Source organism: Callionymus lyra, chromosome 11 (genome assembly GCF_982586985.1).
Source record: "Callionymus lyra chromosome 11, fCalLyr1.hap1.1, whole genome shotgun sequence".
In the NCBI taxonomy this organism is placed as follows: domain Eukaryota; kingdom Metazoa; phylum Chordata; class Actinopteri; order Syngnathiformes; family Callionymidae; genus Callionymus; species Callionymus lyra.
This window is the reverse complement of record NC_141828.1, coordinates 9190966-9212641: the sequence shown is the minus strand read 5'-3', so window position 1 is coordinate 9212641 and position 21676 is coordinate 9190966. Positions and strand designations below refer to the sequence as shown.

Here is a 21676-nt window from a genome sequence, read left to right as displayed (position 1 = left end):
GTCGCCATGGCAACCTCAGAAGTTTTTCACACGGTCCAGATGATGTTTCTTTGTGACAGCGCCGAGCGTGCGAGAGTTCCCTCGCCGTGGCGCGGAATTATCTTTTGAAGTGTTTCCGTCCTCGCCGCCTTTGTCTTGACAGCCTTTACGTGTGCGATACCGACTCCCACGATCGCGTCTCCGTTTGTAAAGAGAAGGTTTCGTCGTCCTCCTCCGAGGCACCTGTTTTTTGAGGGTTTACTTTGCAAATTCTTCTCAACCATTTTCACATCAGAACCGAGGAAAACGTCTCTTAAGTCGAACGTGTCGCTTAAGAATTGACAGTATGTCAGACAGAAATGGGTCATTTTAGTGGGGAAATCCCATGTTGCCCCCCCACCCATTCAAAAAATGTGAAAACTAAATGTGTAAAAATAGTTTTCGAGGTCACCAGATATATGCCAGCGAAACATCCTTTACTTCTGTCAATTGAAAAATTCCACTCTAGCTTCTATTATGAATGGATCCGTGGACGTGCTTGTTCTGCCTTTTAAAATGTTTTTGCCAACGTAATTTTGAAGTATGGCAACGATTAGTAGCACATAGTCAAGAGCTATATTGAAAACTCACACCAGTACACACTTCCAGGTATAGCTATTGGTTCTCTGAGAGGGAGTGAGACAAATAGGAGATGAAATAATGGAAACATTTGGAGTATCAATCAGTTTAGGAACTGCTTCAGGTCCTATACAATTTTGTGGATTTTCCAATAAAAACTGCACTCAAATCCAGGAAAAGGCTGCACGTACAAAAATATTCAGATGTATAAATCGCACGTTTTTTGTGCGTACGACCTCTTAGTACTTGAGGCCCCTGGACATTTTTCAACTGTCAGAAAAAAACTACAATTCTAGTAGTAAGTAAAAGCTTGTTATTGTACAGTAAATACATTAAATAGTTAATATGCTCACATGACACCCACACATAATCACATAATGTGCACATCACACATGAAATATGGCGTAGAATAAGATTAGGAAAAAGGTTAAAAAGGTCTTAAGATGATTCTTGAAGGAGTCAGTAGATCATCAAACACAGAGATGTTCTAAAGCTTAGGAGCAACAGTCTGGAAGGATTTCTCTCCTCTGGTCCTGAAGCGTGTTCAGGAACCATCAGTAGATTCTGATCCACAGACCTCAGAGCCCGAGCTGGAGTGTAAGTCTGGATCAGATCACTGATGGAAGGTCTGACCATGAATAGATCTGAAAGTAAGAACCAGAATTTTAAAGTTGATCCTGAAAGAAACTGGCAGCCAGTGAAGACTTTTAAGGATCGGAGAAATGTGAGTTCTTCTACTAGAGCAGGTCAGAATTCTCGCTGCAGTTTTGCAGGCGAGACAGATCCTTCTTTTTTAGACAAGACAATAAACTGTTACAATAGTCTAAACGAGAAGAGGAATACAATAGACACTCATCATCCTTTGACATGTAGAGAAAATGAAGCGTGAGCCGTGATTGGTTCTCTAGACGTGAGGCATAAATATTGATTCACTGAGGCAAAACACACACACATGTGCGCCAGTCCTCTCGGCTATGTATGAAGAAACAAAAGGAATATAAAATGATATTTACTCCGCTGCTTATTAAACAAACATCCATCCGCTCCGAACCGCCTGTTGATCTCCGAGTGCTCGTCTCTCCTTTTCCAACGACGGTCCTCGCTGCTCTTTTTTGTTGTTTTCTGCCTCCACTAATCCCATCAGTGTCTGGACCGGAGCTAATAAATGCCACGTCAGCCTTTCATTCTCCAAAGCGTTGTGAGACTTGTGCGGTAAACACTCCGGGGGTGACTCAGATGACAGCGTTTTTCAGCCCGAGGTCTTAATTATCCAGCGACGCACCTTTTTTTTCACGTGCGTCCTCCCTTTTTTCGTCATCAGCCGGGGATCCATCGCTGGAGTTCTGAAGACAATGCGCTCTGCGGTGCCCATGAATATTAATGGCATGTTTGGAGAGCCTGCAATTAGCCCGAATTAGTCTTGTAGCGTTCAAGGAGAAAACCATGATGACGGCTGCGTGCTGATGATAGTGATTTGAGTAAACACATTCATCAAACGTGGCCTCAGGAGCAAATCGTGGCTGGTGTCTCGTGTCAGCGCCCTCTTGGCATCTTCCCTTTTGTGTCGATAACACGCGGGAGTAGAAAATAAACGTAAGGGTGAGTCACGCAATTTACAGTTCCTGGCGAGGGCGGAGAAATAAAGTGAAAGAAACATATGGATTCACTGGTTCACTGTTGTTTGTTTTCAGTAAATCGTAGAAAATATCCATTCGTATCTGAAACACAACAGTTTGGATCTGTAAAAAAACAACAAAAATTAAATAAAACCCCCCCGAAAATATTGAAAACCTAGTTTAACCTTAGTTTAAAATATTCTATTGTCCCTTTAACATGCTTAAATGGACTTCGAAGGAGACTCATTTTCCGGACGATAGCAATAAATTCCGTAAAGAAGATGTGGAGGCTGCTCAGGGATAAAAGAAAGCCAAAAAAAGTTGGAGGACTTGCGACCTTTAAAAAGCTTTAACTTTCTCAACGTTTGAGCTCTTATTTAGTTGAACCTGGAATGAGATTTAAGAAAATGAGCATATTCAGTAGCGATGTCTTGACGAAGCTTCATGAAGCAGTGTCATGTTGTTCAGAGGTCAGTAGGTGGCGCCATCAGTTTAAAAATTATGTTTCATTAGAACAGTTGTTCAAAACAAAGGGAAATAGTGCAGAGTCCGCCACCTACTGACCACTTAACAACATGACAATACTTCATGAAGCTTCATCAGACCATCACAACTCAAATTTAGGATATTCTTTAAAAATGTATGTATATTTTTTAATCTAATTACGCTCAAATTCCAACAAATAAATAAAATAAAAGCATTTTAGACAAAATAAATCTTTTTGATAGCTTCCAATTTCACTTAACCTTGTCTCTCAGTCAAGATGACCTGGTAACAACAGAAGGGATACCAGAAACACATTTGTATTCGGGCCTTTGGATCACCTTGACCCAGGGACAACACAAGGGATATATCAAACATAATGGTTTTCGGGCCTCCAGGTCACTTTGACCCAGACAAAAGACAAGGGATGTCAGAGACACATTTGTTTCTGGGCCTCTGGCTCATGGAACATTACAAATTGACAGAAATTGTGATTCTTTTTTTCTGTCATGATGACATTTTTTCTCCATATCGCCAAGATCCTTGCTTTCTACCTAGTAAGGTGATATTCACATCACACAGGAGAACCTGCCAGATGTGGAGGTCTGGGCTACTTTATTTATGCTGCTGCCACCTTGACCTCACGTCCGATAAATTCTACATTTCAAAAGGAATTTTTAATTAAAACTCAGTGTCGTGTACGATAAAAATACATGTCGTGTTGACACAAAAACACATCCTCACTCTTCTCGTTCTACTTCCGAGTAATTAGTTCCATAAGAAGCGCGAGAGAGAGAGAGAGAGAGAGAGAGAGAGAGAGAGAGAGAGAGAGAGGGAAACAAACCACGTAAAAACCCTCAATATTCATCTAATCGCGGTCCAGGGCCGGCGCATACATCCGTCTTTTTCCTCCGCCGCGTTATAATTAGCCTCACATCAATACAGATAAAAGAAGAGCAGGGGAAGGTCGAGCTCACGATGGCCCACATGCAGCTCTCAGGAACATGTATGACGAGACGGTGGGGGTCAATAGCATAACTCTCCTGTTACAAGTCAAAGTCCTTTTGTTCCGTTCCCTCGCTTCACTGCTCCATATCAAAGACCCCGGGTCCGTCCCTGTGGCTGCCCGCCTACTACACGCCATGAAATATGGCTTACTACCTCCATAAAATATTCAGTAATCACCAGGGTGAAGTAGCGGCTGTAAAGAAAACACGAGCGTCCTCAACAACAAGCCTTCATTCCCCAGCGAACTGTTGCTTTTTCGACGCCGTCGTCTCTCGTAACCTAAGGACGGTTCCGGAGCCAAAGCGGAAGCTTCCAAGAAGAAGTGCTGCATTGTGGGTTTTTTTTTTGTGCTATGCAAAATGGAAACCTGTCAGCAAAAAAAAAAAAAATGTGAGGAACGGCTCGTACTCAAGGCCGATAACGTAGTGCAGAGGCAGACAGCATGGGATTGGATTAGAAGCCGAGGCGTACTCTCCAAAGGCAGAGCAGGAAGGGATCGATGCTAGGAGGTTTTTTGATCCAGGTCCAACAGACTCGTCCGCACAGGCTGCTTTTTTCGCTTAGCGTGATTTGATGAGCGGGTCGCGCTCCAAATGTACTCTGCATTAACGTTCACCGGGTCGACTCTCTCCTTCGTGTCGCGAAAGGTATTTTATTTTGACCCGACTTATCGTTATTTCAAACCTGTTATCTACTTGATCCTGTAGCGGGTTCATAGAAACAGTCGTGGTCAAGAGAGAAATATAAAAAAATCTCTGATTCCAAAATGTAAATAATAATTTCATGATTTAAAACAAATCATATATAGAAATAACATTATGTAATACAAACTAAAATCTTTAAAGTGCCTTTTAAAGTGTTCTTTTAAAAGTACATTTGGAGTAATTCTGTCTCATACCCTTGTGATCTGTGTGGAGTTTGTATGTTCTCCCTGTGTTGCGTGGGTTTACTCCGGGTACTCCGGTTTCCTCCCACAGTCCAAAAACATACAGAGGTTGATTGAGAAGTTTGGGAAATTGTCTCTAGGTATGAGTGTGTGTGTGAATTGTTGTCTGTCTTTGTGTGCCCTGCGACAGACTGGCGTCCTGTCCAGGGTGTCCCCTGCCTCTCGCCCATTGAAACTGGGATAGACTCCAGTCTCCCCGCGACCCCCGATGAGGGATGAAAAAAAAATATTCCTGATTATTACAAGTCAACCGAAACTTCTATTTTTTTGTGGATTTTGAACAATTTAATATATATCTCGGGTTATCTAGTAACTTAAATGTAAATCAACAGCTGATAAAGCTGGAAACCATCTTAAAACTGTCATCAAAAACACCTGAGTGAAGACCAGGATTGGAATTTATTGACGGTCCCTAACTGATGCTGCGTCAATATCTGACTTACATTATTGCGAACTTTAAGTTACTGATGGTCTGATGAAGCTTCATGAAACAGTGTCATGTGGTTTAGAGGTCAGTAGGTGGCGCCATCAGTTTAGGTTAGATACATTTTCCTTTATTAGTCCCAAAAGAGGAATTTTTTGTTTAAAGCAGCATCAGGTGAAAAGCAAAAATGCAATAAGCAAGAGCACACAAAAATAAACAAAAATTGAATAAAATACTTAAATAAGAATACGATACAAAATAATATAAATAGAACTGATGGCGCCACCTACTGACCTCTAAACAACATGACACTGCTTCATGAAGCTTCATCAGGACATCACTACTTACAAAACATATTTTATAGTCTTCAAAATACAACAGAACACTTTTACTCAATGTGTTCTCTGGATTATTTGCTTCAACAACACCTTCTGCTACATGCAGGATGAGTTCGATATAGTTGTTTTCTCAATGATAATATCTTCAGCTTTTACATCTTATAGATAGAGATGCGATCACGATATATCAGTTCAGACCTAGTCAGCAAGTCCACTTTACAGCAAGAACGATGCTGGTACTGCTTTCAGCTTCAGGCGACCTGCAGGCTCTTTGTGTCCCACAGTCCAAACAGATACACAGGTTGATTGAGTACTCTAGAATACCCATGGGTTCGAGTGCGTGCACCAACGGTTGTGTGTCTCCATGTTTCCCTGAGACAGGTGGGCGACCTTATCAAGTCCCTGGATGAGACTCCAGCCCCCCCTAGTTTTGAGATGGTAACATAGCGAGAGGAAATGCAACAATGCATTTGTTGTTCTTTTTAATGTATCTCTGCGTTCAGATATCAAAGATGAAAGGTGTTGGAAACCAAAGCCTTAGCATTATCATGTGTTGCTAGCAAGATAACCGAACACTTGAAAGGCATTAACACGTGGTCAGTCATTTCAAAAAATCTTTGCACGATCAAAAAACACTTCTGAGATCAGATGATGTTTCAATTCATTATTTATTGCTTTTCATAACATACAAAGATTTCACGTTGTTGCACGATGCTTTTGCAAGTAGATTTCGTTTAATAAACAAACGCACATGCTGTATTTGGAAATGGTGCAACAGAGGTTTTACAGCATTGCTGTTACACTTTTCTGACACGGGGGTCGCCAGATGCAACATTTAAAAAAGTATGGATTGTCACTTTAAAGTGAAAATTAGTGAAGCTTCATGAAGCCGTGTCAATATCATCAGAGTCCACTAGATGGGGTCTCTGCACTATTTTACTTTGTTGTAAACAACTGTTTTAATGAAACATCCCATCATTTTTAACTGATGGCGCCACCTACTGACCTCTAAACATCATGACACTGTTTCATGAAGTTTCATGAAGCAGTGTCATGATGTTCAGAGTCCACTAGATGGCGTCTCTGCACTATTTTCCTTTGTTTTAAACAACTGTTTTAATGACACATCACATCATTTTTAAACTGATGGCGCCACCTACTGACCTCTAAACATCATGACACTGCTTCATGAAGCTTCACCAAACACTAGTGAAAACCATGCATGTGTTAAGCTTAAAAACCCTCCAGAAGTAGATATGGAAACTCCTTTTTTTTACTAGGTGGACTCGAAGTTTGTACGCAAAATAAGACAAATACAAAGTAATCGGATACATTCGTCCTCACTGGTAGTAACGTCAAGAAAATAAGCTCTTTTTCTCAACCAATATTTAAAAAAATCCATTCGTCAACGAGTTTAAATATATGCAGCTCTTGTCCGGAACCAGCTGTGTTGGCGAAGCTCGCCGGTTAATTTCGCAGCACACGCTCTCGATCACGCCTCCTCCCCGAGCAAAGGCAACGGTGCAGAAATGGCAACTCACGACTCGCGGCTCAGGTGCCAAGCATCTGTTGACGGGAATCGTGCGTCGGTTGCCTAAACGGCACCTACCCCGACTTGAACCCATATTTCATCAGCTCCTCCTGGATGGATCACACACACACACACACACACACACACACACACACACACACACACACACACACACACACACACACACACACACACACACACACACACACACACACACACACACACACACACGCCCGGAGCGCCGACTGTGATTAATAAAGAACGTCTCATGAAAATTACATCCCTGGCTTCATAATTAATAGAAAATAGTGATCCCGTTTTTATCTTCCATATTCCCGACACCTTGTCCTGCCTCTTAATAACCCCGGTGCGCTTAATTGCATTTACGCTCTTCCATGTTCCAACAATGAGCCGCGATACTCGCCGTATTCATCATGAGATTAATGTCGCCCTTTGCTGTTCTCGCAGCTTCAGTTTTCTCTCCAACCATTAACGTCAAAACACTTCTTTTTTTTTCTCCCCGCCGCGTAATTAACAATTTCAATCCATTTTCTCCACCGTATTCTTTCCTCCATCATTTACCACGTCCCTAATGATCTGTGTTGCCGAACCATAATCCTTCAATATGGAAAGCTAAGGCTGAAAAACGGACTTGTTTTTTTTGCGATGTTTTCGGGGCTTGAATCCAGTTCCACCTGAGCACTTCCTTGACGACGTGTTCATCATCAGTGCGAGATGTTGTCGTCTGTGAAATAGACCAGTCCAGGGTGTCCCCGACGTCTGTCCCCGAGTAGCCAGACTAAGAATAGTCCCGGCTTAAATAAAACATGACGCAAACGGTTGGACGAGGTTTGTACATAAAGTCACACGTGGTTACACACGATTAACATCCCCGCTGACCCCCGATTGATGGAGGCTTTACCTCTCGACCGATCACGCCAGCTCAGCTAAAATTAATCCGAGGTTGTTCGTCAGCAACTTGCTAATCTTCGCCAGCGTCGACACAAGATCGAGTTCACACGTTTTGGCTTTTTGTGCAGTGTTTGCTGTAAGATGAGTCTTTTATGTGGCTTTTTGTTACAAACCCAAAGCTGGACTGATGGATGTGCGTTCGCCAACTTTCTTTCACTTGATTGCTTTTCTTTTAAAGGCTCTTTTACGGGGGTTTTTGGGGCTCCTGTTGCCACCCTTTTAGCTATCGAGGCTAAAAAGTCATTATGCTTGTTGTCATGATGCTAAAATTTGTGAAGTGATATGGTTACCAAGGAACATATTAAATAAAAAAATAATTTAAAAAAGTGTCCAGAATTGTAAGTGTCTATATCACAGTCCAAGTTAACTTAAAGCGCACCACAAACCGGGCGGAAAACAAATGAAGGAAGCCTGAAAAACACGGAAAAACACACGCTAATAAACACAACATACAACAGGGCGACAAGCAGGCACAATGTGAACTAAGAACAACAAAAAAAAAAGAAATACAAAAAATTACAGGAGCAGAATTGAAACGTGAAAAACCATGTAACGAAGATTATAATCTGGCGCCTGTTGCTGTGAAAGACTTGCCTCTAAACTCTCCAGCTGATGGATTGATTGCTTGACGAGCCGCAGCTGTTGCAGCAACAGGCGCAGAGGTACTGAACGAAACTCAAACAAGTAGAACAAAACAGGAAGTGTGTCACAATAAAATCAAAACATAATTTTTAACAATTTGAGACTTAGAAAATATATATTTGTAGCACACACTGCAAACAATTGTCAGATTATCGGCTTTTAAATGTCAATAGATGGTTCAGACACTTAGATTACATTTTTTTTCACTATATTCTATCAACATATTCAATGTTTTAATTGTGTTCGATTGGAAATTTAAAAAAATTCAAAGTTGCATATTTTAGTTTGAGTTTGTTTTTACAAATGTTACAAATGTTATGATGCTTTTAAGCAGGGAATCTTTGTGAAATGAAGGATTTTAATATAAAATATACACATGTTTTATTGATCAGATGTGTCCATGCCAAGACAAGTATCTCGTTTCGTTCCCTAGTGTGAAGCGGATTTTGTCGACCAATGGTAGGAAGTAAATATTTCATGATGACATCATGTGTTGTTTAATTGAGCTCTGAGGTGGAAGATAAACTGAAAGATCCTGGAGTTAGAGACGACCGCGAGTGTCTCCCTCAACAGTTATGTTCTCGGTGCGAGAGAGCCCTCGTGGCTCCCCGCGGGGGTGAGACCCTCTGATGCCGAGTCCACAGCTCCCAGCTTCTTTCTCCATACGCTCTAATTACATCCTCGGTGTGGCATCCGATCCTAAAAATCTGCCGTCCCCGAACGACAGAAGAGCGACTTCACACGGCGAGCGGCTTTTAATGGAGCGTCTCTTTGTTTTGCATCAGCCGATGACTCACACTTCAAGGAAGCTGGGGCGACGGGGATCGATGTTTAACAAGAAAAGTTGACGCAGACGGGTAATTGTGCTCCGCGTCATGTCGGATCACCTTCCAAATTTTCAATCGTCGACTCACTTTTTTTTTCATTTCCCTGCATCAAAACCAAGAGTGCGGCTGACAAGTCTGACCTTTCCGTGACGGAGTCTGGCGCAGAGGGCTCCGGCTGGCCGTTGTGGGTTGTTGGTTTGATAATGGTTTACTTGTAGCCGGTTTAACATCGATCAAGCGTTAAATGAGTTCAATCGGTCGATGTGTGGCTTTTGGAAAAGTGTGTCGTGGGAAGGGAGGAAATCCGAGCTACACAAATGTCACCTTCATCCAACAGAAGACTTCTCTTTGCGGTGCTATTTCGATGTGCGTCTGGGACTTGTTCTAGAAGCTTGATCCAAGACCAAGACCGAGGTGCTTTTTTCCCTCAAGGTTACCCTGCGGAAACCAGATTGAAGTATCTCCGTGCTGGCATCGGAACCTACCGGAGACAGTAGATCAGCGTCGATGAGTCATGTCAGAACCACCGACCCACTCGTCTGTTTTCGGTGTCTTTTGATCGTGAATTTTACCGTAAATGCATCATCGCATCTGTCACGGTCTGAATATATGGAGATCAGATTTTCACACTGGACTGATGTATGTGCTTCAGTTCACTTGTTAGCTTTTCTTATAACGGCTCGGTTCAGTTTTCTTTGGGCTCCTGTTGCCATCTTTTTTTTGCTATCGTGGTTAAGAAGTCATAATGCTAGTTGTCATGAAAATTGTAAAGTTGATATGGTTGCCCACAAGGGCGGAGCCCAAGTGCAGGTGCCGGTTAGAAGCAGACGACAAAGTGAGCAGCAGTGACACACAATTTAATACAAACAACATAGTCCAATAAGTTGAACAACAAGAGTCCAATATCTCATAAGTTCTACTTCATATTGGTGCTCCGCCCTCTAACCGCTTCGCTATTGGTTTATCCTCGAGGCAATAGCGAAGCGGTTAGAGGGCTTTGCACCAATTCGTAGAACCTGAGATTATGAAGATAACTCAGGGGTTCTACTTCATAGTGGTCCTCCCTCTAACCGCTTCGCTATTGCCTTGAGGATAAACCAATAGCAAAGCGTTTGGGGGGGCGGAGCACCAATTCGTAGAACCTGAGATTATGAAGATAACTCGGGGGGGGTTTTAAACCAAAAATGTCCACTCAACCATGGAAATAAACAGAAAGTCAAGAACAGGGATCCTTTAAAATAGAACAGAAAACACAGAGGTCATAACACTCACGAACAAACAAGGAACTAACTAAATCTCCGTGGGTATGAGAAGAGAGAAAAAATACCAAAAGTCCAATCTGAAAGTTATGTAAAACAAGAGGCAAATTTCTACAGACACATAAGTCTGCCCTAAGGGGGGTGTAGTAGGTTGTCGGGTCTTGATTGCAGATGAGTACCAGCCGTGTTCCATTAGTCAAGCTCAAGGGAATATAAAAAGGAGAGACAGGAAGTGAAGTAACAAAATAAAAGCAAAATCAAAGACGGTTCAAGTTGTGGAGTTTGGGGTCCATTACCAGGTAATTTATGCTACTTATTGGTAGATAGAAAGGTGTATATTTTTATTTAGCCTTTATTTAACCAGATAAAAAGACCTAATGAGATCAAGAGCTTTTACACAAGGACGAACTAGGACCAAGAAAATCAGCAGCTAACATCGAAATCAAACAAAAGTAAGGCAAAAAACTAGAAAACACTGAAATACAAGGAGTTGTAATCACACTAACAATTAAAAAAAATAAAAAAAATAAGCACTGCTTGGTGAATTTCCGTTCTTGGTCTTTTAAGATTCAGCCGAAAGCTCCCAAAGATGTCAAGTTTTGAAATTTTAGCTCAGTTTGGAGACTATTCCAAGAAACATGCAAACAAACAGAAACCTTTTTTTCCCCCAATAAGTGATTGGGTAATCTCCATGATACTTGGATCACACGTTACTTTTTTACTATTTTAATCAAATTTGAGAAAAATATTTAGATTGTAACGTTTTTTTTTAGTACTACCAGAGTGGAGGTGTGGAGTAGGGCTGCACGATATATCGGAAAAATCGCAAAATTGGCACGTGCGATATGCATATCGAAAACATGTGCGATCATTTATAATTTTGTATTCTATAAATCCAGATTTTCTTAAATGCGTACTTTGACAAATCAGTGTCACGTTCTGTAAAGTTGTCAATTTGTACTTCTATGTCTCGTGGTCGTTTCTGTCTCTGTCTGTCTGTTAGCTGTGCGGCGCAGCTTGCTAGGCTCGCTTGCTAGGCTCGGTTGCTATGGCAACGTGTCTCGCTGGCGTGCATTTTTGGGACAAAATAAATAAATATTGCATTTATGTCGATATCACAATTCAAGACATTGATATCAAATATCGCACTTATTTCCAATATCGTGCAGCCCTAGTAAGTAAGTAAGTAAGTAATATTTATTTATAAAGCGCTTTTCCAGACCAGGGTCACAAAGCGCTTTAACAATCAAAACAATACTCAAAAAAGTATATACTTTAAAGATCAAGATAATACTGAGAACAACACAGGAGTTCCAGAAAATCAAGGAAAAGCCTGAACAAATAGAAACGTCTTAAGATGTTTCTTAAAGGAGTCAGTAGATCCATCAAGCGCAAAGAGAGAGGAAGATCGTTCCAAAGCTTAGGCGCAACAGCCTGAAAAGATTTCTCTCCTCTGGTCCTGAGCCGTGTGCGTGGAACCCTAAGTAGATTCTGATCCACAGACCTCAGAGCCCGAGCTGGGGTGTAAGGCTGGATCAGATCAGTGATGTAAGGAGGAGCCTGACCATGAATAGATCTGAAAGTAAGAACCAGAATTTTATAGTTGATCCTGAAAGAAACTGGAAGCCAGTGAAGAGTTTTAAGGATCAGCCCTAGTGTGGATCCTATATTTTTTATGTATTTCACAAAAAGCTATGAAATGACATTAGTATATTTTTGATAATTGTACACATAACTAGTTAGTTTCCAATTCGAAACCACACAGGAAGTGACTTTCGGGATTACTAAAGAAGGTGAAGATTTCTTACTGAATCTTACTCTGGGATTAAGAGGATTTCGTCGGCCTCACGTCGAGTCATCGCAGCTGTGAACAAAATAACTATCCAAACACCTGCCATGACGCTGTGGGAACATCTGAGGGAGGAGAGAGAAGGACGGGGATTAGTCGTGATGAATAAAAAATCGGCGATAAAATACTTTCGTGATTGCGCAGTTTTTCTTTGTGATATGGTCGTGACTGGGCGACTTGTGGATGAATCGGGAGGACATGGAGTCTGCGAGAAGATTCCAGCGGCTCGTCGGCAGCAGGAATTCACGCCGGATCAGATTAGCGGGTTTTTTGGTGTCAGAAGCCGGCGTGAGACTTTAAGAACCAGCCCCGCAGCTTCGCAGGTACTGTTTTTTTTCCACCGGCAGCCCAGCGTGACGTTCGTCTCTAATGATCACCTTGTCTAGGGTCGATCGGATCCGGATGTGAACTTCACAGGCTGGAGTGTCGTGCTGGGTTCGCTCGCGGACACGTTTCCTGAGGGTGCGCTTCATTCGTGCGTCCTTCGCTTCCACGTCTGACCCTCGTCAGCCTCTCGTCGCTGCCCAATTTAACTCAATTTCATCACTTCAAGACGTGATTAGCTTCACTTTGCATCAGCAGAAGTGTTTAGCGTGTGTGTGTGTGTGTGTGTGTGTGTGTGTGTGTGTGTGTGTGTGTGTGTGTGTGTGTGTGTGTGTGTGTGTGTGTGTGTGTGTGTGTGTTTGTGTGTGTGTGTGAAGATAAAGTAGATTTCTAACAGCGCCTAAATTTCAAACAAGTCTTCACAATTTCCATGTTAAGTATCATCTAGTATCAGCTACTATCAAGTACTTGTTTTATCATAACTACAGTTGTTTTTTGTCGCTTTACAGTTAGAGATTGGTTTTTAAACCAAAATATTTATACGGTATACAAGTTAAAGTGTGAATCTGGAAGGAAAAAATTGCCAAAAAACAAGTAATACATCTCTGAAAACCTTCAGAAAGGACAGACTTCTACTGAGCTACTGTAACGTTTGACTCTATATTATATTTCCGTGGCTATAAAACTTCATATCTTTTTGAGAATTTCAAATAATGTCGACGTCAATGAACAACACACTGCATGCTGGAGCAAGAACAGTTTCGATGTGCGTCACATGTAGATCTTTAAAAAGATGCGAGGGGGAAAATGTCAAAAATCATTGAAAAAAGATCAAGAATAGTTGACCTTCAAAATAAAATGGTGGATGTTTATATATATGTCGCAGTATAGATGGGAATCCAGTAGTCTCTGGAATCCTACTTGTACAGATTGGAATTCCAATTCCAGATCTATGACCTGGACCAGACGGCTGTCCCCATGGTTACAATGTGTATTGACAAAAGGCTTATTAGATATCTAAAATATGAAATAATTCACCTAGAATAGTGAATGTAGGCTTCCTATGCTGACATTTTAGGTGTGAAACCCCTATTTTCCAAAACATTTTAATGTAATCTGAATTTCTCTTATTAGAATGGAAGATTGTCCTGGTAGAATTACCATTTGGACAATTTGGATTGGAATTCCAATATTCAGATCCCAATACAATAGTACGATTCCAATCTCTCCTATTAGAGATCGGGATTCACTAGTAGAATCTGGAATCCTCCTAGGCCAGATTTGAATTCCAATATTGAGATCCCAGTTCAGTAGTTCAGTTCAATCTGTACTAGTAGGATCTGGAATCCTACTGGATTCCAATCTGTACTGTGACATATATATATATATATATATATATATATATATATATATATATATATATATATATTTAACAACTAATTCCTTTACCAGCTAAATAAAGAACATTGAAGAATTGAATCCAATAAAAGAGAGACAGGGAGTTGATACCGAGTTCCAAATTGGAAAAAGTTACCTGTAAAAAAGATAATGCGGTTGTTTTAAAAGCTGAAATGTCATTTCTTCATTTCACAGTTGATTATTCGTCTTCTTCAATATTTTACCAAAACTTTAAAAGGTGGTTGCTACTAATAGATGTATGGTCTATTCATTGAAGAAGCCAGCTAAGATGGACCCATCACAAGTCTGATGCTGTGTCCCAAATCACACACTCCTACACTTACAGTGCACAAGGGCGTCCCAATTAGAAGTGTGCGAATAAGCACTCAATTGGCGCACTCAAATAGCCGTCAGTGTGGATCGATGGACACTTTCCACCCTTAACGTCCTCCATCTTAGTGACGTAGATGAAGCTAAACTGAAGCTACGTCACTGACGACGTGTCTTCGGAGCAGATACTGACGTAAATGTCTCGAGAAAACACTTATTTTAACACAAAAACAACTCAACAACAGTTATAACACAATGAAACACAACTTAATAACTTTCAATTGGCGTAAAATGCTGTCAAGTGTCTGCAATAAGGTTCCAACTTCTGGTTGCAATGAGTGTTAAAAAGTAGTAGAAGAAGAATCTGTCGAGTCATTTCTGCTAAGGTATGTTTGATTTGAGGCAGTACTACATGTCGAAATTTGCGCACTGGGCAAGTACATGCACTTTCTTAACATGTACTGTAAACCAGTGCACTCAGAGAAGTGCGCAATCTAAGATAGTGATGTCAGACTGTTGTGTCCTCAAGTAAAACTTATTCCCCAAAACTAATGTGAGCAAAACTGCGATCCAGGCTTCATCAAGTCTCTCGAAACATGTTCTCGTTCTCACCGTCTGACGACACGAAGCTTCAGCTGAAGGTGTGAGATTCTCTCTTAATTATCACTTGAAAGCAAACGTCTGCTCGCGTGCAGGTTCGGTGGGAGCGTGTTCTCTAAAAACAGCAAATTAAAATGTGACACTTTGAAGACCCGCTAAGTTCGGCGCTCAGTACCAGCTCGGGTCGGTTTGATCGGGCCTCTCCGGAAGCGTCGCTTCTAATCTCACATGGTCATCGGATACACTGTTGACGTGAATTATTCATGGCAGCAACTTAAAGTAATGCAGCAGCTTCACCGTCAGGGACGGAACCGTACGAACATCATCAGTCGAGGCGATGATCCCTCCGGCTGTCGATGTTTGACGTGGAGTCCTTTTCTAATTAGACGGACATCTAAGATCTTGACAGTTATTTAAAAAATGACACTGCTTCTGGTCATTTCAAAGTGAACTTTTTCAACTTTTTTCTTCTTCTGTTGTGATGCCTCCACACAAGTCTATAAGGATTTATTTAAATATTATCATTTCTTATATTATTTAACACATTTTAAAGTTGTTTTTTTTTGTAATGGGTTGTGACTTAAAGCAATTTAAATGTAAAATACTTGTTAAAAGTATTCATTAAATAGTATACTTTTTATACGACAACTACAACATATGTTCTCCTTACCTTTTTTCGTAACTTGTTGACCCTTGTACATGTATTTTTTATTTTATTTTAATTACAGGATTGCACCCAAATAATAACATTTTTTATCACTATAAAAAATGTATTTTTAGTTTTTTTAATTTATATTTTGCCCCACAATATATTGATGTATCATACAAAAAATGTAGCTGTTAATTAAGTAGACAATAACAATTCTATTTGCTGGAAATTATCTTTATTTAATCTATTTTTTCTCATATTTTAATTTCAAGTTAAAGAAAACCAATAAAATAAATAATATGTAGTAGTGATGGTCTGATGAAGCTTCATGAAACAGTGTCATTATTGTCAGAGTCCACTAGATGGCGTCTCTGCACTGTTTTCCTTTGTTTTGAACAACTGTTCTAATGAAACATCATTATTAAACTGATGGCGCCACCTACTGACCTCTAAACAACATGATACTGCTTCATGAAGCTTCATCAACACATCACTAGTAATAGGGGAAAAAAGTTCTACTTTCTAATTGTATTTTTTCTGGTTTATTAGACATTTTAATTGAAATATAATAATACAATAAATATATAGAAAATAAAATAGCGTAATAAAGAAAAAACAGTGCATTTTCAACAATAATATTAGTTTTAAAAAAATGATTATTATCGGAGGACACCTAAAGTGCCAAAGAAAACTGAATTTCACCTCCGAGCTCCAGGGAAATAGAAACCGAGATCAAATACTCGGCCTCGCTCTCTGGCGGTCAATCCTTCTCGGAGCGAAACATTCGACTCCGTCCTTTAATTAACAAAGCAATGGTTGCTAACGACTGCGGGTGGTGAGCTTCAACCGTTTATTGATGGCGGAGGATTTCCTGCCCGGCGATAATGGCCGTCGACACAGACAATTACTCTCCTCTCTCTCGTCGACGTGGGAACTCTTCTTCGGTCCGTCTGCTTCCAGCTCGTCGCTGCCACCATTCCTGATCTTTTCTCTTTTTTTCCCTCTCGCAGTGAACTTCGACCACTTCCAGATCCTGCGCGCCATCGGGAAAGGCAGCTTCGGGAAGGTAACGTCACCGTTTCATTCGTGGTGTTGTTTTTTTTGGCAATTAAACATTATCCGAGCCGCACGACCGCCAAAGGTCTCGCCCCTTAAAGGTATCGCACCCCCCCCCCTCCATTTTTAATAATTGTTATGAATAAGTTTTATAGTTGTCTTGGCGGGAAGTCACTTAGCGAAGGAAAGCAATTTACTTTTCATCTCACACCAGCCAACCTGTTGGGAGTTTTGACCCCAAATCTCCATTTAATTACTGAGCCGCACGATTCCGCGGCGGCGTTTGTCATCACGCTCGGTGGATGTGCTGAACGGAGCGGCGAGGAAATAAAAAATAAAATAAAAAAAAAAAACGTCTTGCCTATGTGTGTGTGTGTGTCTCTGGGAGTGTGAAACCAAATTACTGTGTTTCTTTTCAAGCCGCTGCCAGCATCGCCTTTTGTTGTTGATAAAAGTGACATTTCACATTAACTTTTCCTTCCATTCTGGAGGGAAAATAGCCTTATGTTCAAAGTGCTTCTTGGGAAATATAGGAATCACCATTTCTTTTTTTTAATTATCGTGGTCCTCAAAACACGCCCAAGATATACGAAGAGCGAAAACAGTTTGGTGAGTAGAACCTGAGATTAAAAATTCTTACTTTAGCGACATTTGATAGTGATGGACTAGCGAAGCTTCATGAAACAGTGTCATGTTGTTTAGAGGTCAGTAGGTGGCGCCATCAGTTTAAAAATGATGTTTTATTAGAACAGTTGTTTAAAACATAAGAAAATAGTGCATCTAGTGGACTCTGAAAATAATGAAACTGCTTCATGAAGCTTCATCAGACCATCACTAACATCTGATACAAATTATCTGGATTATTTAGTTACTTTTCTCTGTGGCCCTTGACATAAAGATGTTCCTACTGTTAGAAGAGAAATGACTTCTAGAGAGTGCCAGTCACTAAGTTAGAATAATTTACTAAAAAAAAAGGATTTCAAAATAAGAGCATTTCGACGCTTAATCAAAGACACTCCTCTGGTTTATACTTTATTCTAAAAAGATACAGCTGAAAGGCTAACTTCCTCTCAAACAGGACACACAAGATAAAAGTAAAAGTTTGTTCATGAAGGATATTTAACTTTTTTAAATTTATTTCTGTGTTTCTCTTATGTTGTCTTGGCATTTTAGAGTTTTAAAATGTATAGGTATTTTTAACTGTGTATTGCTTTTGATTGTTCAAGCGCCTTGTGACCCTGGTCAAGGTGTTTTTACAAGTAACTATTACTAACTTGCTTACTATGTGGTTGATAGTGATACAAATATTGTGTTAAAGCAAAAGTACGTAAGATTTAAACTTTTCTTTTTAATTTTGGACACTTGTCACTGGTGCAGTAGAACTTTCCAGCTTCTATTTTATGTTCTTTTACTACCTTGTCTTAAAACCAATCCGGGGAGTCTGTGAGTGTCATGTGACCACCAAACAGCTTTACAGAAGTGAGTCAGGGATTGTTTTTCATTAGAAGTATTCAGAGACTTTTTTGAACCAGATGTTGTTAGTCGGGTAGTGATGATCTGATGGAGCTTCATGAAGCAGTGTCATTATTTTCAGAGTCCACTAGATGGCGCCTCTGCACTATTTTACTTTGTTTTGAATAACTGTTCTAATGAAACGTCATTTTTAAACTGATGGCGCCACCTACTGACCTCTAAACAACATGACACTGCATCATGAAGCTTCATCAGAACATCACTTACAAGATGATCTTCAAAATTGATCTTCAAAAAACACTGTTCTGACACTGGGGTGAGCCAGAAACAAAGAACTCAATCTTAGTTTTGCCACTTTAATTAAAACTGTTTGTGCAATATTTTCATTAAAACAATCTTGTTGTGTTAACTTTGGCCAACATGACATGATGATGAAGGAGGAACCATGTAGGACCGTTTACTCGCAGCTAAAATTGAAAGAAGGTCCTTGGAAAAAAAACAACAACACTTAAAGAAGAAGTAAAGAGAAAATAGGTTGAGAGAAAAAGTATATTTGCTGTTTTTTAGACAAACAACGATATGTATGCATGTGACAGTTGCGTAGAGGAGATCACTTGAGAAGATACTCATCATGGATGATAACAGTCATCTTCTGAAAACTGTCATCAGTGAACAGAGAAGAAGATGGAGCATGAATGCTCCTCCCATGATGCAACCCTAATAGACTTAGGGACTCATTCATTCCTTGTGTTATTAGATTGTTTAATTCTGAGTTTGGGGGCAGGAGTGAAGTGAAAAGATGATTCTATACCAAGTTAATCTTTGTATCCTTTTCTTATCTGATCTATGTTATTTATCTTTAGAGTTAGATTGTGTCATCTTGCACTTTCTTTTTATTGCACTTTGTTCTTGTTCTTATGAATCTATCGTCTGAGTTGCTGTGAGCTGGAAAAACAATTTCCCGAAGGAGACCTCCAGAGGGATCAACAAAAGTGTATCTATATTGACAGAATCAAAAGTTGAAATAAGTTGCGACTGTAGGAAAATAAAAACAACAATTCAATTCTCAAATGAAATGACAGTATATGCTGGGACTGTTGTGAGCGGAAGAAAAACTAGGCTAAAGTTGATAGTTACACTTTAAAAATATACAGTATGTACGATATATTGTAATAAAAACAAGAATAAGTCTCAATTTTTAAATGAAAAAATCAATTAATTTGTTTGTATTTTCTGTTTTTTTTAATATCCTTAATATAAATAACAGATATAAAATGATTGCTTAAAAAAAGCAATAAGCGAAATAAAAAAAAGGGCTACAAATAACAATTGTAATATCCTAAATATAAATAATAAAATAACAGATTCAAAAGAGTGGTTAAAAATAAAAAGATAAGCAAAATTTAAAAAAGGGGAAACAAATTACTGAAACAAATAACTTTACTAAGACATATATAAATTCGACCTAAAAAAAAACAACTATATTGTTTTTTTAACCACATTATTAAACTGTTTAAATATTGTAAAAACTTTATTTAAAGACTATTCCATTACAAAGTGGAACTCTGATAACGCATTTCTATAAACCTGCTGAGTCAGGATGTCAAAGTTGTTCTGCCTCAGACGTTGTGCAGTTAATCTCTGCTGATTAAATCATGTGAGCGAGAATCTCACATTTCGAGTGTGTGTTGCTGTGAAAATTAGAATAGCTAATCTTTACTTTGTATCCCATATTTCAGGCTAATGTTTGCTGATAACGTCTGAGCGAATCATTTCTCGCGTTCAGACGGGAATCCTCCGTCAAAAACGGCTCCCTCTGTTCTCCGGGAAAATCATCGCCCGATGCCGAATACATTTGCATCGGAATTTATGTTAATTCCACGTTCCTGCTTTGTTCCCGCGAGCGGCTGTCACTTCCTGTGACGCCGGAGGGAAGGCGCTGGAAAAAAAGGCACCTCTCTGCTTAGACAAATGTTTTTCCAAGCATTAGATAATGATTTACACGCGTTAACGGGGCGACACATGGGCGACGTCCCTCAAGGGGTTCGGGGGGGGACAGTGGAGAACCACGAGTTGGTCCAGGTGGAGCTGATTCGTCCTCACCAACACTCCTGCTGTCAGAGCGGCGCCCTGAGGGGCGGCGGTTAAAGCTCGCCCTTGTTAGACGTCCTCCTGTCGGCGCTGCCATTCCCCCGCTGAGGCCGCGACTCCGTTGCTGCTGTTTTTCCGGACACTTGAGTTTTTGCACGTATTCCCGTCGGACACAGTCGAGGTCGGCGACGGTGAAAGCTGTGACCGGATAACAAAAGTACAAACGCTGAACTACTTACACCTCAACTTTTAAAAGACTCAGGTTTGGACGATAAAAGGAACTTGAAGAAGGTTTTTTTTCTTTAAATTGCAAAAATCAAGATTTAGATTTTCTTCATTTAACCCTCGTGGTTACTTAGGGTTAAAGTGACCCGAAGGCCCTAAAACAAATGTGTTTGTGGAATCCCTTTTGTTTTCTCTGGGTCAAGGTGACCCGAAGGCCTGAGAAGAAATTAGTTTGTGGTATCCCTTGTGTTGTCTTTGGGTCAAAGTGACCCAGGGTCCAAAAAATAAATGTGTTTGTGGTATCACTTGTGTTGTCTCTTGGTCAAGGGGTTCTAGTAAACATTTTTTATCTACTACTTTTTTTTAGTCTACTAGTACATGAATATGTTCTTTGGTCTGTTAATACTCATAGTATGTGTATTATAAAGTTTAAGTATATATTATTTAGTATATAATAATATATAATTAATATATAATTATATTAAGTATTAGTATAGTATATACATGGTACCAGATAACGTTTTCTGGGCTACTTTTTATATATGTGTATTGGTCTACGAGTTCTTATAGTATTTTTCTGCTCTCTTAGTTTAAGTATACTTTTTTGTCTAGTAGTACTACTAGATGTTTTTAGATGTAATAATGATGTACTTCTTTCTTTTAGTAAACATTTTGTGTGTTCTTTCTCTTCTCCTTCTAGTAGACATTTTTGATCGAATAGTATCATTATTAGTATACTTTTTTTGGGGTCTAATAGTACGACTAGTTTTCTGGTCTAGTACTAGTAGACTAAATGCAAAATGGAGGGCAATGGATTTATTATTATTTTCAATAGTAAGTGTAAGTGTAGTACTAGTGCTACACATAGACTAAAAAAAATGGACTTTTATGGGTCTATTAGTAGCTGAATACGTATTCGTTCTATCAATACTTTTTAGTTTGTAGTTTACAAAAACTTGATTAGTGAGATGTTGAACTAGGTGGAGGCTTTGGGTCAGACCCAGATATGTAGTCGGTCAAACTCTTTGGTGAAAAAGA

At 39.8% G+C, this 21676-nt stretch overlaps 1 protein-coding gene across 1 annotated transcript in view; it reads left to right on the top strand.

Annotated features, from left to right (window-relative positions):
• The window catches only part of stk32c (serine/threonine kinase 32C), a 92574-nt gene that overhangs the window by 23409 nt on the left and 47489 nt on the right, over positions 1-21676 (top strand). The window contains exon 2 of the mRNA XM_087802982.1: positions 16804-16859. Coding sequence (XP_087659108.1) covers positions 16804-16859 — 56 coding nt within the window. The remainder of the gene's footprint in view (positions 1-16803; positions 16860-21676) is intronic.